The 16,632-nt window shown below is 39.5% G+C and overlaps 1 protein-coding gene across 4 annotated transcripts in view; it reads left to right on the top strand.

Moving 5' to 3' along the window:
• The window catches only part of EPG5 (ectopic P-granules 5 autophagy tethering factor), a 56,536-nt gene extending 40,183 nt beyond the window's left edge, over positions 1–16,353 (top strand). For 3 of the 4 annotated variants that reach the window (XM_062599235.1, XM_062599237.1, XM_062599238.1), the window contains 14 exons: positions 877–1,090; positions 1,880–2,040; positions 2,162–2,369; positions 2,866–2,941; positions 3,845–3,948; positions 4,653–4,828; positions 6,228–6,413; positions 8,219–8,428; positions 8,555–8,699; positions 10,534–10,776; positions 11,315–11,534; positions 12,948–13,163; positions 14,061–14,175; positions 15,664–16,353. In XM_062599235.1, coding sequence (XP_062455219.1) covers positions 877–1,090; positions 1,880–2,040; positions 2,162–2,369; positions 2,866–2,941; positions 3,845–3,948; positions 4,653–4,828; positions 6,228–6,413; positions 8,219–8,428; positions 8,555–8,699; positions 10,534–10,776; positions 11,315–11,534; positions 12,948–13,163; positions 14,061–14,175; positions 15,664–15,846 — 2,457 coding nt within the window. In that variant the 3' untranslated portion in view covers positions 15,847–16,353. Of the gene's footprint in view, positions 1–876; positions 1,091–1,879; positions 2,041–2,161; positions 2,370–2,865; positions 2,942–3,844; positions 3,949–4,652; positions 4,829–6,227; positions 6,414–8,218; positions 8,429–8,554; positions 8,700–10,533; positions 10,777–11,314; positions 11,535–12,947; positions 13,164–14,060; positions 14,176–15,663 lie in introns of those variants that run through there. The other variant, XM_062599236.1, reaches the window with a different exon arrangement.
• The last annotated feature ends 279 nt before the right edge of the window (positions 16,354–16,632 follow it).

Here is a 16,632-nt window from a genome sequence, read left to right as displayed (position 1 = left end):
ACAGGAAACTTCACTACCCTTTTCTAGCCCAGATAGCGTCACCTTGGACTGCCTCTTCCCTGTATCCTTACTCTTGTTATGAGAGTATAGAAGCTCCTGATGGCTTCTTCCCTCTGATATCTCTGCAGAGGTAATAATCACAAAAGCTAGTCAGTCCCAGTCACATTTAAAATAAATGGGAATGATGGCTGAATCTCTGACCTCTGTTAGCTGGAAAGGACACTGGTGCCACATATGCAGTCTTTAAAAAATACCAGTGTTAGAGAAGAACAAGTAATTTGCATGTCTCCAGTTTCAGGGCTGCATGATACTGGCTCCCTGTATGATCACTGACGTTAGCATATACTTTGATATTGCACGTATTCTGTTCATTGGCTATATACAGATAGGGTTTGACAGCTGGTAGCAGGTGATCAAATTTGAGCTGTCCTTAGCATCAAAAATCAACGTTGTCAGTGCTGAGCTAGGTCTGAACGGGCAGCCTCGAGTCTGCAAAGGCCTTGCCTTGCTACCTGGTTTTACGAACTATGAAGATCAGCCCAGCTTGCAAGTGTTAAAGTTTGGCAGTGGTACCAAAGTGTGCAAATTTGCATACGTTTTCTGAATTGGAGAACACATAAAGGGTTGTTTCATGGAGCCAGGAACTTAGGCTGATGGGCTAATAGGCTGAAAATAAATGCTAAATATCCCTTTAGAGAGGGTTACCTTGATTCTGAGACACATATTTGCATTTCATTGACTCTATTCAAGACAGACCTGATATATGTATTAAAAAAAAATTCCCTAACAATTTCTACCCCTGTCTTCTCAAAGGTATTGTGACTGTTATTTAAATGGTAAAGCTTCTACTTATAAGTTTCCTGTCCTCTGTTTTAGTTTGACCTTACGCAATGGCTAAGCATTACTAAGCCACCTTTATCTGAACGTACCAGGCTTCTGGAATCTATTCACCTGGCTCTCAATGCATGTGGCCTTGAACCTGAAGAAGATATTTTAATGCCATTTAATATCTTCTGCAAGCATTGGACTAATCTTCTGCAGTATCAGTTCCCTGATCACTATAGTGATTTTTTAAGATTGTTCGTGCAAAGTGAGTATCTGAACCAGTGTATTCCACCTCTTTCATTCAGAACTTTATTGAACGCAATCCGTGTTTTTAGGCCAGAAAAGGTTACAGGAACAAACACAGAATGATTTACCTTCCTTCCCCCCCCCCCCCATGTTTCTTTACGCACTTTTACTTGCGTGCTATGTGATATGTTTTCATTAGATATAATTTAGCTATACTAGCAAGCAGCATTCTTCTGCCGTCCAAACTACACATATTGGTGATGACAGATTTTTTTAGCCCATGTTGCAGAAAAAGGGGCAAAGAGCAGCGTTCTGTTAAAGGAAGCACTTCATAATTATGCCACCATTTGCGATGCAGCATCCCTGTTCTTGAGCAGTCTTCATTGTCCAACCAAGAATTATGAAGACATGGGACTGATACTGAAGTCTGCTGTACATGTTCTGTTTGACATTAGATTCTACCTGTAATCTGCTGTGCCTCTAAAATGGGAACAACAATACTTGCTTTCTGTCAAACTATGTGATGAGCAGCAACTATCTGTTAATATGCTTTTGTAGCCAGGGGTGTATCAAGTGCTTGGAAACTCTCCAAGAAGAAGGTATTTAACATTCCTTTTTGGCATCCATATTTCCTGCGTTTGGGAATTAATGTGCTTTACCCTTAAACTTGAGATTTTCAAATTAATGCCTTACCTTTTTTTAAAAAAGTAGGTAGCTCCTTTTTCAGACTTCCCTAACTCATATTAAGAAAAGAATTGATATCCTTATCATGACTTTCGTAAGTACGTTTACTTTCTCCTTTTGCTAGGCTCTTCGGAGCAGCTTCTGAGCCCTGACTGTTGGAAGGCATCACTGAAAGCTTTGGGCTGTGGCTCCTTGGTGACTGAACAGGGAAACTTCAAGAAGAGTGATTCTACCAGAAGTCCTGTATTGCGGGATGCTGCAGAAGCTCTGCTCTCTGCAGAACAGGTGGGCACTTCTCTGGTTGATTAACTACATTTTGCAGCTGAAACAGATGACTGCCAGGAACAAACAGCACTGCTGTGCTGTATTAGCCTTTAGCTAATTAAAAACTTTCTGCTTCTCACAGATCAGAGAGACAATAGAATGGCTTTCCACCTCTTTCTGCAAACTCCGTCTGGCTTCAGTGCACTTCAGGACCTTTGGCCTGTTTTCAAAGTGGAGGCCTTACGTGGCTGAAGTGAATACGTTTCTGGAGTATCTTACTAAACGGCTTATTGACACGGAAGTCCTCAGTTTAGCCCAGGAGCCTGTGGGCAGTAACAGAATTCTAGCAGGTAGTGTGTCTAAAAAAAAATCTAATGACTTAGAGACACTCATTCTGTTCTTAATTTCTTCTGTTGAAAATAGTTTCATTTAAATATACAATAAAATCCTAACTGCAAAGGTTTCTGCAAGAATGTCAGTGCCATCCTAAAGAGTTTGCTATCCTCTCAGCACTAGGAGACCCTGGGAGCTGCAGTGCTGGGAAGGGCTGTGTTTCAGTTGCTGTACTTAGCCAGCCTTCAGAAAATCCTTGTTGCTCTGTATTGGTGCAATGATGAGTCCGTTAAAATATGAACAGGATATGTTGGCACTATCTTATGGTCATGCAGTACAATTGTTTTGTTAACTGAAGTTAATAACAGTCATATTGTGCTTTAATTTTTTACTTGACCCTGCAGAACTGATTTAATGTTGGAATAAGTAAAAGTCGTGTTATCTGAGTTTGGAAAACTGATTTGGATGGTGCTAACTCTAGACAAACTTTTATGCTTTGTTTTTTTTTCCTAGCATTGCAGTCCTTGTATTCAGTCATTGCTGGACTCTTTAAACCATGGATACTGGTCTTAGATAAGGAAGATGCAAGGTATATACTTTTGCATTTCAAAATTAAATCAATTTTTGCTAAAGTAAGGGCTTAGCTGTGGTGAAGAAATGGATTTCTTTGTCACCTGATTTTTTTTCTTCCAATTCATGATTATATTGTAACCCTTCATTTAAATAGCTGTAACTTGTGTCATATCCTTAACGGTTATGGAACTAAATCATATGTTGCTCAATTTTCCATGACTTGTTGTAGAAGAGATACAAGAAATATAACCAATTACTGCTTGAGAAGTGGAGGTGAGAAAAACATGGATTGCAATTACTTCTGGAAATGCATTAAAATATGTTATTTAGATTTTATTTATTCTTTTTTTTAAGTTTCCGCAATACAGGTAACTCTAGTTTAAGAAAACCAAACACCATCTCCAAATACCTAAACAAGTACAACCTCAAATGCCAGTAGCGTGTAAAGAGATATCTGGCCAAATCTCTCCTATGATGGTCTACTGGTGGTTGTCTTCCTTGTCTCTCTTTTCACAAGAAGAGTTATTTTTGATATTATATACTTAAATTCAACCTTCTTCCAAGTACAAATGCCTTCTGAGCTGTGAATACATCTCCAGCCTTTGAGTAGAAGGTTGATTGCTGGCGATATGTGCTGACATTCAGAAATTCCTGCTTTTTGATCTGCAGTTCAATTATGAAATATCAAACAAGCAATCTCTGCTTACTCAATGGTACTGAGGACCTTCACTGTGACATTAAAGTATCTTCCTATTTTAAGAAAGGAAGAGGGAGTCCTAAAGAGTTGAACTTGAAAGGACTGCTGATACTTTGTACCATATTGGTCTATTATGATTTCCAGTATTTAAATTATCAAAGCGTTTATGCTGCTAAGTCAGCACTGAACTTTATATTGCTTCACTTCCTCTGTTTTCTCAAGTAACCAGCCCTGCTACCCTTGGTTAGAGAGTGACACTGCTGTAGCATCCAGCATGGTCTGTTTGTTTACAGACTGCATCGAGCGTTTGCACGAGAGCTTTAAAGGTGAGTGAGGTCCACACTGTTTCAATTTAGTGGCACTTTCTAGCTCATCAAAACACATTTTTTGAGATTTGGGACAAGGAATGATTCTTCCATTTGTTATGAACTTTTAGCTAAGATGAAGACTGCAGTGGTACCAACAGCATGTTTATCTCTGCCTTAAAAGATGACTGTTTCTGAGGCATGGACAGAGAAAGAGGTTGATAGAGGGTTATCAGATGGTAAAGTTAACAAGAAGGAAAGCAAAACAGTGAGCTTTAGTGCGAAGTGCGCGACTCCATTCCACATGTTAGTGCCCATACAACATGTGCAGTAGCATATAACAGCGACCAATGCATGTGTCTCAGCAGCTAGCTTGTAAGGGTAACTTAATCTCCAGGTTCAGTCATTCTGAGCTTATATTTAAGTGTGTATTGTGACTAATGCATAGCTGGAGACAGGAATGGAAAATACCTACCAATTCATTTCACAGATACTGCTTGACAGCCAACAACTTCTAGGGATGAACAAGATTCAAACTAATGTTATAGAAATAAATAAATAACCCCATGCAACATGTCATCAGCAGCAGCTAAGATTCAAGATTCACTAATTCTTCACTAATTCTGCGGTCTCATTTGTTGTCTTGAAAACTGGGCTTTTCTCCTGTAACCAAGCTTCCCTGGATTTTTTCCTGATGTTAATTGGACTATTTCCTTTTAATCTAGACAAGCTGTTGCCAGGTCACCATGGGGCTCTCTGGTTGCATCTAATGTATTACTGCGAATGTTGCACAGCCCCTAAAATGCCAGAGTTTATTCTCTATGCTTTCCATACTGAATTCAGAAGGCTTCCATGGAAGGAAATGCATCCAGACCGACTGCTTATGGAAGAGTTCTTTAAAGTGAGTACCTAGTATGTATTGAATTAAACTCATAATCTTTGTTGTCCTTGGAAGTAATGGAAGGCTGCAGACAGTTCTTTAGCCAGTAAGCTTTTAAAATTTGTTGCAGAATTCAAGCATGAATTGTGATTCATTATATTTGTGAAGGAGTGTTATTGGGTCTTATACAAAGTTTTGGGAAGCTGTAAGGCAGACCTTGTAGTCTCACTGCTGTATCTGAATATGGCATTTATTAATACATGCATAATTAGCGTTCATGCTTTGTTATTACTGTGTTGTTCTTGTAACACTCTACAAAGGTAGGGAAATGCTGTAACAGATTGAGAACTGAGGCTGAGAAGTCTCAGCTGATGCAGTGAATCAAATTTTAAGCCACTGGCAATTATTAAAAGCATGCCTTAGCTTGATATAACATGTCTGTTTTTGGCACCTTTGGGGGCTGATTCAAATTTGTTCACAAAATGTTGGTAAGTTGACTTTGTATAAGTGAACTGTTATGCTGTATCAGATACTATCCATCTTCTCAGCTGGATGAGAGCATTAGCTCCGTATTTTGTACCCTGGCTAATTTGGCAGAGAATTGCGTGCCCGTACGTTGATGTTGCTGATGCACAGATCTGACACCTAATTATTGAGGCCTCTGTCCCATAAGGACTTGTACAGGCTCATAGGGTTTCTGTGGCAGGAAAAAGGACTAATGTCCTTTACCCTGAGGCTGTGCTGTTGGTTTAATCCTTCAGGCTCCTTCAGCGTTCGTGACTGTTCACAATGCAGTCTTTACCCAGTGTTTGACTTTGGCGGGGTGGGGGGGAGTGGGAGGGAGACCAAAACAACCTCACAGTAAACTTGCTATAAAAGGCTTAGAGTTTGATCAGTGTTCATTAGTGAGGAAGATAAAACAATAGATACTACTAGGACCCTAAGGATAGTGGGCAGTGTTCACAACAGGCTTACTTCTAGCCTGTTATCATGGGGTGTTTATACCTCTTGGAAATAATTACACTTGTTATCAATTTGGTCCTGTTGTGATCATTATATTGCCATGCTGGTGTGATGGATTGAGTTCTTCATGCACTTCTAAACAGATGTTAGAGCTTTTTAGTTGTCTTTTCCTTTTTTAAAAAGAAAAGTTTGCAATCATGCAACTAAACTTAATAGATTATTTCTTTCTGGTTTGCAGTAGTTTGGCCTGCAGTACCAGTTGTTTGAGAGGGATAGAAGGTTACACGGATGACTCTTGGTGATGGGCAAAAGTGATGGAGAGATGGTGTCTTCCTGCTCCTCTGTTGACCTAGAATGCTGCTGTGGATTTATGTTTGGTTAAGGAGCTGAAAAGTATAGATTTGTGTTTATTTTACACCATTTTATATGCCTTTTCTTTTTTATTTTTCCTTGTTAGGTTGAAAGAGGCAGCCCCAAGAGTTGTTTCTTATTCTTGGGTTATGTTTTATGTGAAATAAACTGGGTCAGTGTCCTCTCTGATGCCTGGAATCCCAACCCCCATCCTGAGACTCACAACATGATTGTCTGTCTGCTGTATATGATGGTCCTGTTGGCAAAGGAGGAACAACTTATAGGCAAAGAGGTAAGTTTTGCAAAGGGTCACACGTGTCTGTCGTTGAAGAACAACACTTTGCGGGCATGGAGACAGGCTTTACTACTTCCTCACTTGTGGGATGATTAACACAGAAACATTTTATCCATAAGTGTAGAGCACGGTAGTATTCCTGAGATGGCTGAGACTTAAATACTTACGTGGGACTTCTTGTCTCAGTTGGATGAGAAAGAAAGAGTTGCTATTCATTTTAAGGCATTTCTGTAAGAGCTGTGATCCAGTTGTGTTTAAAGAGAAAACAAATAACTACTGACAGTTTCCAGAAGTTACAAAGTGACTCTGGGTATGGGGAGGAACAAATACATAGGATTAATTTCATTAGTGTTTCTAAATTGTAGTTACTATGTACAGATACTGTGCAATTGCTTTTCCTTTTATAGCAAAATGAGACTCTTAATAGTAATATTATTGGGGTCTACAAATGAGTGTGTCCACTCATCAGCTGAGTTGTTCCAGGTTCTGCGGTAGCCTTTTTCCCTTCTGCAGGGACATACATAACTTACTGATTTTATCGCTGCATTTTTAAGTGTGGCTAGTGTGATGCTGCCCTTATCTGTTTCCCCTACAGCGTCAGGATAGCTTTTCCTTTTGTTAAGGACGTTTCGTTTTGTTAAGGAGCTAAACCAGGCTCCATATGGTGCAGGCTTCCAGCTCTAATCACCCAAAACTATAAAACAATAAACTTGGAAATGTCTCTCCTCTGGTTTGATGTAGTTGGAATCAGGCTTTATACTTTTATAACTGTCTAAGAGGAAAATATCCATTCATCTACTTTAACATGTTTTCCAGGAAGTTATTTATAAGGCCACAGAACTGCTTCTGCAAACATTTATTTCTTACCATAAAATGCACCCCTTCTAACTCAATACGACATATAGACTGTGATGGCATGGCACAGTGATACAATATCCTGAAGACCAAATATATTTTTGAGAAGCCTCTCAATGTCTGTTTATGATGAGTTACTAGGAAAAGTTTACTGCATCTCTTGAAATTGGTTGAATTCTTTCTCTTGCTCTCAGGACAGATTTCATTATCTCTGATTCCTCAGCACTTGTCCCATTTATGCTTGCATTTCACTATTTGCCTGAGAAAGAAAACAAGTATTGGACTAGGAAGGAGAAACACTGGGTGTTTCCCAGTGAACTTTCAAAACTTTGCATTTGTTAAGAGCTCTATATAGGTAAATCTTGCATGATACAGTCTGATTCAGTGCACTGCTTCCGGAAGGTCTGAGAAATCTCCAAGAGATCCTATTTCACATCTGCTTTCTTCCATATGCAGTGTCTTCTGTTTTCCATTTCCCATGAGACATTGAATGCTACTATGTCAAGATGTTACCTGCAGCCTTTGGTCAACAACAATGTATTTGAGCTTAGGAAAACTACTGAAGTTTGTGGGTAGCAGGCTGGTTTTGCCCTGAATATTTTTGCGTATAGAAGCTTCTTGAGCTTCAAAAGATACCTATAGGTATCTTGTATGAGTCAGTCTTAGGAATTTCTTTTTAGCCTCCAGGAATGTGTTTCAACTGGCATGCTGTTACTCTGCTTTTGCCTCCCAGGACACTCCTGTGGCAACTTGGCCTAAATGTCAGACTCCTTATTTCTGAACCCTATATTCTAGTGCATGTGCAAATAAGAAATACTTGATGTAACCAGTATAATGTTCTGCCTACTTTAAATTTTGGCATCTGAATTTACTTCTGACATTAAGTATTGTAAGTGTTAATTTAAAACAACAAAGAAGAACTTAGAATCATGTCTTTAAATCTTCAGGAGTCACCAGTAATTAATCTCCTTGGACAGACCAGCTCCCTTCCTTGGCAGCTTGTGGACATCTCATCTTACCAAAGCATCATCAGCTACTGCAACAGCCACTATCCTCCTTCTGTAATCCTTGCCAGGGATGCAGCAGCTGAACTGATAGTTAAACTCCTAAAAATCTCAGCAGGCTTTGGCGCATCTTCAGACAGTCATATCCACCTTGTAAGTTGAATTGGTTTTGCAGTGTCTCTAAGCTCTTTTAGTCTTTTGAAAGATCTGCCTTTTCTATGTCATCTATAGACCATGGAAATAATACTAAGCATTGTTGTTGTTATTTTTAATCAACAGGATGCTACGCTGAAATGCCGAACATACATTCACCAAGTCGTTCAGTTTCTTAGCACCTTAGAGCAAAGTGGAAAGATTACTCTTGCAGTTTTGGAGCAAGAAATGTCCAAGCTGCTAGATGATATAATCATCTTTAATCCTCCAGGTTCGTATTAATGAGGTGACGATTTGTTTTAAAGCTGTCAAGATCCTTCATTCTAGTGCGTGGATTTTTGGACTTCTGTTGACTATGTAATTGTATTGCCGTAATGTCTCCCTTATGAGTAGAGCATGTTGCTTTAGGTAATATATGAACACAAAGCAAAAATATGATCCTTCAAAGAGCTGTCAAGTGGGCTAGGACCAACCGAAAAAAACATTTTTTTTATGTTGCAAGTAAAACTGGCCAACATACAGTGTTCCTAGTCCAAGAGTGTTAGATTCGTTAGATACGGATTTTGCCCCAAAATCACTGGTTTGAACATGAAGAACCTTTAAAGTACAAAGTTTAGGGGAGTTTTCTTTGCTATAAATGTTTCCCCCACCTTCTCTTCCCCCAGAGACTTTTGAATACACACCCTCAGTCCCTAATGATTCTAAAACAGGAATTCTAAAACACTGTATAATCAGGAAAGCTTACAATATTGAAGTAGGGAAGTTATAATGATGTATATTAGTAGTATGGCATGTGTGTACCCACAGGGTTTATATTGACCTATTTTTTGGTACTAGTACCACCCTGACCTTCCTTCAAGCGGAATAAGTATTCGAATCAGTCATTTTGCTGTATTACAGTGAAGAGCTTGTTAGCAGTCATATCTCCTCCTGTCTGTGACCCACACAAATGTACTAGCAAAAGTGAACAGAAGTGTTCCCTATATTAGGAAACTTTTGCTTTGTGTTGTCAAGGTTGTATTCATGCTGTGATTCTAGCAACTTACCTTCCTGAGACTGCAGACAACTTTCTTACTATTTCTCCCCAAGCACTAGCTGAATAAAAATGATTTTGTGTGGAAAATTTTCAATTTGAAAATTTATGACACTAAGTGTGTTCCAGTATTCGTATTGCAACTTAGGGAAATTCTGTAGGACAGCCAAGGAGCGAGTTGGAAGAATTCTTTGTTCACCCAGCACAACCAGCCTGTGGAGTGGAGTAGGAGCCCTGGTGATTGTGGCAGGAGAGTGATGGTGTGCATCATTTAGTTTTTGTGCTCGACCTGAAGAGAGTTGTAGATGCTTTGGAGACTTCATAGCCATGTTGGGCAGTTTTTTTCTGATAATTAGTCCCTCTTTATGCATTTTTCTTTTTCTGACACATGCAGTTGAAATTTTCCCTTGCTACAACCTGTGACGTTGTTTGAAAGCTTTTTTTAAAGCAATGCTGTTTCTTCATTGACACATGGCAAGTTCTACTCTGTGACCACTCTTAAGAGCTGAGTGCAGAAAATGTGTGTGCTTCAAGGACGCTTATACGTGGCCCGTGTTAATGCCACGGTGAGACAATGATGAGAGGTGGCTTCAAGAAAAAGTTTCTGTATTTAGACACTGGGATTGGCAGGTAGTCTAAAATGCACGAGAGGATTACAAAATCTCAGGGCTCAACCTGATCATATTTCAAATTGAATCGTTAACGTGGTGATTTAGCTCTGAGTTGTGCTTTAAGTTGTAGTTTTATACCTACATTTTCTTGGAGACTGTAAACATGCTTTACTATTCAATTTATTTGCACTATAGTAGTGCTGCAAGTCCCTAACTGAAAAATAGGTTAGATATGCTGGGTGCTGTACAGTGTTGTCAGCTGTCTCTGGCTGTTTGGCAATTTATGATTTAAATCACCAGGGAAATAGGCTGTTATAAGCAAGTATCTTATTGCAGGTATGTAATGGAAAAAGTGACTTTTCTCAGGACCTAAAGAAATGTTTGAAGTTGAATTTAGGTCACCTAGGGTCTAACCTTCATTTACTGAAATTGTTTGTATTTCTCTTATATCTGACTTTCAGATATGGATCTGCAGACGCGTCATATGGCCCTCAGCAGTCTCTTTACGGAAACCCTGATGATGATGAACAACTCGAGTGTTACAACAGCTGAGTCGTTGCGAGGAAGCCTGCGAAAGTGGGTTGACAGTAAAGTGCACGGATCGCTGGCGATGCCGCTTCTTACAGCGGCGTGCCAGAGCCTGGCCTCTGTCCGACATATGGCAGAGATGACAGAAGCTTGTATCACAGCTTACTTCAACGAAGGTAGGAGGGTGTCTTGGTCTGCCACTTGTCAAGCAAGAGCATTGATTAGTCTTTTGATACCCGTTGAATATGAATCACATAGATTTGTATCCCCTCCTAGAGGCTTCTGTGGAGTGGATTGGGTGAGTGGGGGAAGTACTATTGGGAAATCTCTCAAATTCTGTGGCTTTTTTTTTTTTTTTTTTAATTTCTCCCACATAAACCCTGTAGATCGACATAATGATTTCTGCCACATTCTATTTGATAACTTACCAGTTCACCTGAAGGAATAGTTAAAATTCCATTGCTAAAAATTTAAAATTGAATACTGAGTTAACCCGGGGAAAACATCTTACTCTGACCTCAAGGAAATGTACTACAATAATGGACTCTCTATTTCTAGCCCTCACAGTGGTATCACAAACTGATTATTTGGAACATAGCTAAAACAGTATGAATTCTACAGTTTGAAGGAACACAGCAAAGTAGTTCTAGGTTCTTGGGTTTTACCAAGCATGGCTTTCTTACTATTTATGCTGTCCTTTTTCTTTCTTTTTAGAGTATCCTCACCACCAGGATTTAGGCTGGGGTCCTATCCTTGCCTCCCTCCAAGTTCCTGAGCTAACCATGGAGGAGTTCCTACAGGAATGTCTGTCTCTGGGAAGTTACTTGACCCTATACGTCTACCTGCTACAATGTCTAAACACTGACCAGACCCTTACAAATGAAATGAAAATTCTGCAAACCATTAGCAAATGGCTGGAGCAAGTGTATCCAAGGTACAGAGCTCCAGTCTTCTGAACGTGCCCTGACCTTTAAGTAAGGCTGTGGTTGTACAGTCACTATAATCTGGCTGCTGGATGTAATGGTCAATCCTTCCATAATACCACAAATGTCATCATCCTTCCCACGCCCAATGACAGCCATGTGATGAAACTCAAGAGGGAATTTGGTCAATTTTAAATCAGAGAAGCTTGATTTCAATGGTAGCCCAGATTTTTGCTCAATTATAATTACTATAAGCAAATCCTAAATCACTGTGGGATCCACTTTCCATGTCCACTAGGTGGGATGGGTTATTTGCCAAATGCTCAGTGTTATACTTTAAAGATCTGATGTTCATGGCTGTGCAGTGCAGAATGTCACAGTTCTGAACAAAATCTGAATCTAGTATACGTGGTCGATTGCCTAAAGTTAGAGGTCTATATTGCTATAAAACATCTTACTAAATAACAAGGTGGGACAACATGATGGATGGCTGTAGATGGCTTTGACAGTAAAATGATAATATTTTGTATTTACATGTGTAACAACTGTATTTACAGATTGCAGAAATTATTGCCAGAATTTAGTAAAGTTGATGAATATCTTTGCATTTTAATGTTGATAATGTTGATATTTGCTGAGAAAAGAACATTTTAGAAAAATGCACAATCCCGCTGTGTTCTTGGAATTCAAAGAATACCCTGACCAATGCAGGGAGTTTACAGTTGCAGTAATTTCATTGCCAAGTGGAGGGCAGATAGCAAAGCCACCTTACACAGCCATTTAAACCCTCAAAACTGTGGGTGCCTGGATGAGAAACAACTGGGTAGAACATTCTGAGGATGGCCTGCTGCAGAAAGCTCGTGCTGGTGCTGTATGTGGAAAACCTGAGCTCATTAACTCCAACCCCAGTTGTTTAGGGAAGAATTAAAAATATCACAGGGGAACTTGATGTTGTGTTTTCCTCAGCAAAAGACTTTGGTGTTTCCTCTTCTAGATGATAATATCAAAAAGACTTAAGTTATTGTGGAAACAAAAGCTAGTGCTTCCTAAGCTTTTTTTTTTTTCTTTTTTTTTAACAGTGAGTAAAGGAAGGAGTAGAAATCTAGCTTCATCTCTTTTAGACCAAGTTCTAGATAGGCTTAAATATACTTACGGCTGCAATATTATTAATTCTGAGATTTAAAACTTGAAGTGTTGTTCTTTGTCCTCTTACAGACTGTTAAAACCTGCTGACTTTTCCACATCAAGTCCTTAACAATAAGAGCTTCAGCTAGACAGTAATTTGTGGGATGATACAGTTACACTGGGCCTGATAAGCTAAGATTAGCTTTCATTAACTTACCACCTAAGCACTTCAGAGGACTACTGGGGAAAAGTGCAATATTCTTAACCTATACTTTTGACTTTTTTTAATCTATCTAAAGCTCAGCAAAGGAGGAGGCAAAGCTGTTTCTTTGGTGGCACAAAGCCATGCAGTTATCCTTAATTCAGGTGGAGCAAGATGATGCCGTCCTGATCGAATTTGTCATTCGGACACTGCTGTCAATACAGGGCAGACAGAGTCAGCTGGCTGAAGAGAGACTGACTTCTGGCATACTTGGTGCTATTGGGCTAGGCAGGAGGTCTCCGTTGTCACCCAGGTAAGGATTGGAGGCTCAGTGAATTTGAAGCGTCATCGTGAGTTATATTGAAAAAGCTGCAGCCTGGATCCAGACTGTTCAGCGCAATGCTGAAAGGTGTTCTGAATCAAGGCTGTCTCCAAGCCTGTATAAAGTTATTTGCACCCAAGCTTTAGTGAGTTGGAGTAACTGTAGTGAGTGTGATTCTGGCTCCATTTCCATCTCTAACTTTGTAGGTTTATTAGAGGAAAATGTTTTAACCTCATCTGTAGAAATTGCTCCAGTTCGCATCACAAGTATTTTGTACGATCATACGCACTCAGCCTTTTCCATCTTAACCTTGAGGTGTTGGGAAGTGTTAAGAGATGTTCAAAGAAATACGTGGTTGTTACTGGGCTTGCTCTCTGAAGAGACAGAGAAAACTTGGCTGTAAGATATTAAAATGGAAAGAATGCCAAGGAGAAATACATAAATGTTTGTGAAACACCAATTCAACATAGTATTTAACTTCATAAAGACCTCTTGGGATGCGAACCTGACACTGTTGAAATTGCTCTGAAATCTTACTCTTGTTCAGCTCATCCTTTGGTTTTGGTGATGTGGATGTTTCAAAAGTTGTTAAATGAATATTTCAGATGTGACTTCAAGGCTGTAGCTAAGCTCAAGGGAGGTGCAGCATTCCATATATATGGTATTATACTATCCTTTAGTGTATATAACAATATACTGCAGTGCATGTGTGTGTGTGTGTGTGTATATATATATATATATATTTTTTTTTGCACATTTAAAAATGATCCTCTAAATCCTCTACTATGTTCCCCATGCAAAAGATATCTCACAGGATAGAACTTTTATTTGTGCCGTTGAGGACTTTCAAATTAGATGACCCCTTCTCTCTCCTTTTCCCTGTGTAAGGTTCCGGGTGGTTGCCCGCAGTTTGTCCGCCTTCCTCTTGGTGCAGATTCCTGCAGAGAGTCAGGTCCGCCTGAAAGCGGGTTCAGAGCCGAAGCTGTCGCAGAAGGCCCAGCAGGTATCGTGTGCTGGTCATCAGCTTATTGGAGAGCTCTTGGTGTGCTATCTTGGGTTGTGAGGTGGGGATCACAGGGGTCACTGCAAGCACTGGAGCTTCAGCCTAAGTCTGCATGTGAACTTTTTGATTTTATTCATGCCTGAATACCCTCTGCATTTTGCTACTGTTTTTACACCTGGAACCATACTCTGAATTTCAGAAATAGTTTGTTGCTCTCACTTGTGTCCTCAGGGGAAAGGAGTATATCACAAATTCATGCAACATTTGCTCTGTTTCAAAATACCCTCTTGGAATTTGCCAGGGATGAGGGCAGGTGCAGTGTAGGCCTGGTGGTGGTGTGAGTTTTTAATAGACTTTCTTCTTGGGCGCCAGCTGGTTGTATTCTGGGGTCCAGCTGAACTGTCGTGAGCAATCATGCGTACATACCAGTTCACCTCAAGTGCAAGATAAAATATAATGGCTTGAAACATCTTTAAGTGGAGTCTGACTACTGTACTTGACCTGGCCATTGTCATGGGCTTGAGCTGGCACAGTGGTTTTTGGCTGATGGGTGGTAACTTGTTGGGTTGTGTTTGGAGGATTGTGTGTCTGAGCCCTAAGCTAAAGTGACCGTAAGTTGACTCCAAGTAAACTTGTTTATACAGCCTTCTATATGAATATGAAGATACTGGTTTAGTCTTAGACTAAAAAATAAAAGGTATTTGTGTCCATAAACCCTGAATTCTGAAACTTTGAAACATAACAGGTTGAAGGAATCAAACCAACTAACCTGTGAGGACAATGTGTAGGTTGTAGTCACACTAAGACGATACTTGCCCTAACATTTGCTTATGTGGAAACAGGACTTACAGCCCTATTACAAATATTACTTTTCCAGTATGTGCGCCATCCATATTGTTATTTCAGTAAGTAGATGCATAAGAATAGGAAGGAGTAGTGGACTAGAAATGAAAGCAGAGTAATCTATTTGGTACAGCTTGTTTCTGTTCTCTGAGAAATAAATGAAATTTATTCAGACATTATTCCAGCATTCATCATAGGTGGTATCATTAACATAAGTGAGGAACATTTTTTAACATAGAATTTCTAACCTGGTGCTGTCCCTGTAATATTATTACTAGGAGCAAAATAACACATTTATGAAAGTCAAAGATGTCTGTAAGATGTTGTTGCAGTTTATATTTTGATGTGTACTTTGATTTCCACTAAGACCATATCTTTAGTGCATGATGTAAATGTATGTCAATGTTTATATTGTGGAGTCATAGCAAGTCTTAAAATCAAATATTCATTGTGTCTCAGGGAAGGAACAACTTGGAAAACATGAGTATCATGGGATCTTATTTGTACAAACGCTTTATTCAGAATATTCCATGATGTCTAGTAGATAAGGATCTTTCAGTGGAATTATGCAGCTGGTTTGTTGCACCTGTGAAAGATGTGGACTGAAGTATACATAGCTAACAGCATTTTCCCTTGTGTCTGTAGGCACTGAATGCTCTTGAATCTATGGCATCAAACAAACAGTACATGGATTATCAAGAGCAGCTCTCCCAGGCTTCTCAGTTCATCAAGCATCCAGAACATTGTCTTCGAGATGGCAATAATCTCTTGGCTCTCCTTGTTAACGCTCTGTACCCAGGAGTGCATTACTTGGACAGCATACGGTAGCAGAACTGAGCTCCAAAACCATCACGCAACGTCGGATTGCTCTGGTTTACATTTGAAGTTGTTGTTGCACAAGTAATTTTTGTCTGCAGTTCCACTTTAAATAAGTCAGAGGTGTGAGTGAGGACTGTGCACTGGCAAGTTTTATCCTTTTCTTTCTTTTCTTTAAAGCCCTTGTGATACGTAGGCCTGTGGAACTGCTCAGTTTGTCTACTGAAAAGACTTAGTATCCTCCTGTGCGTGGCGCACATCTCCGAGGAGGGTCCTGAGAACAGATACATGAATCATTAGACGGCAAAGCTCATCCTTGTTTCCTGCAGCGTCTTAAGTTTTTGCATTGTGCCTTCATTTTCCAACATGTTATTGCTTGAGCAAGTGCAAACTGGATGGAGGGTTGTGTATAAAAGATTTGGACAGGATGCCTCTAAATCTTAAGTGATGTGTATGTTTAGAGAGTTGTTGCAAACTTATATTTGGGAAGATTAAAAAACGTTTTTAGTCTCCCACAGATCTCTGTAGTTGAAAGGCATGTTTACAGTCTTTTTCTTGCTTCTCTGAATACAAACTAAAATTCAAACTAAAAACCTATATATTTTTTCCTATTTTCTAAAGCCTAATGAATCTGTTTCCATATTGCTTTATTAATTATAAGTAATTTCTGGCCATGTTGTTTTTAAGTTAGATAAAGTCTATAAACTAATTTTCAGGATTCCTCAGGGTCTGGGAGGGGAACAGGCGACTATGTTCACATTAAAGAAATGATTCCTTAATTCTGAAGGTCTTGTTGTT

The sequence above is a fragment of the Rhea pennata genome, chromosome Z (assembly GCF_028389875.1).
Source record: "Rhea pennata isolate bPtePen1 chromosome Z, bPtePen1.pri, whole genome shotgun sequence".
In the NCBI taxonomy this organism is placed as follows: Eukaryota; Metazoa; Chordata; class Aves; order Rheiformes; family Rheidae; genus Rhea; species Rhea pennata.
Note: the sequence above shows the minus strand (reverse complement) of the source record. Positions and strands in the feature narration are given on the sequence as shown.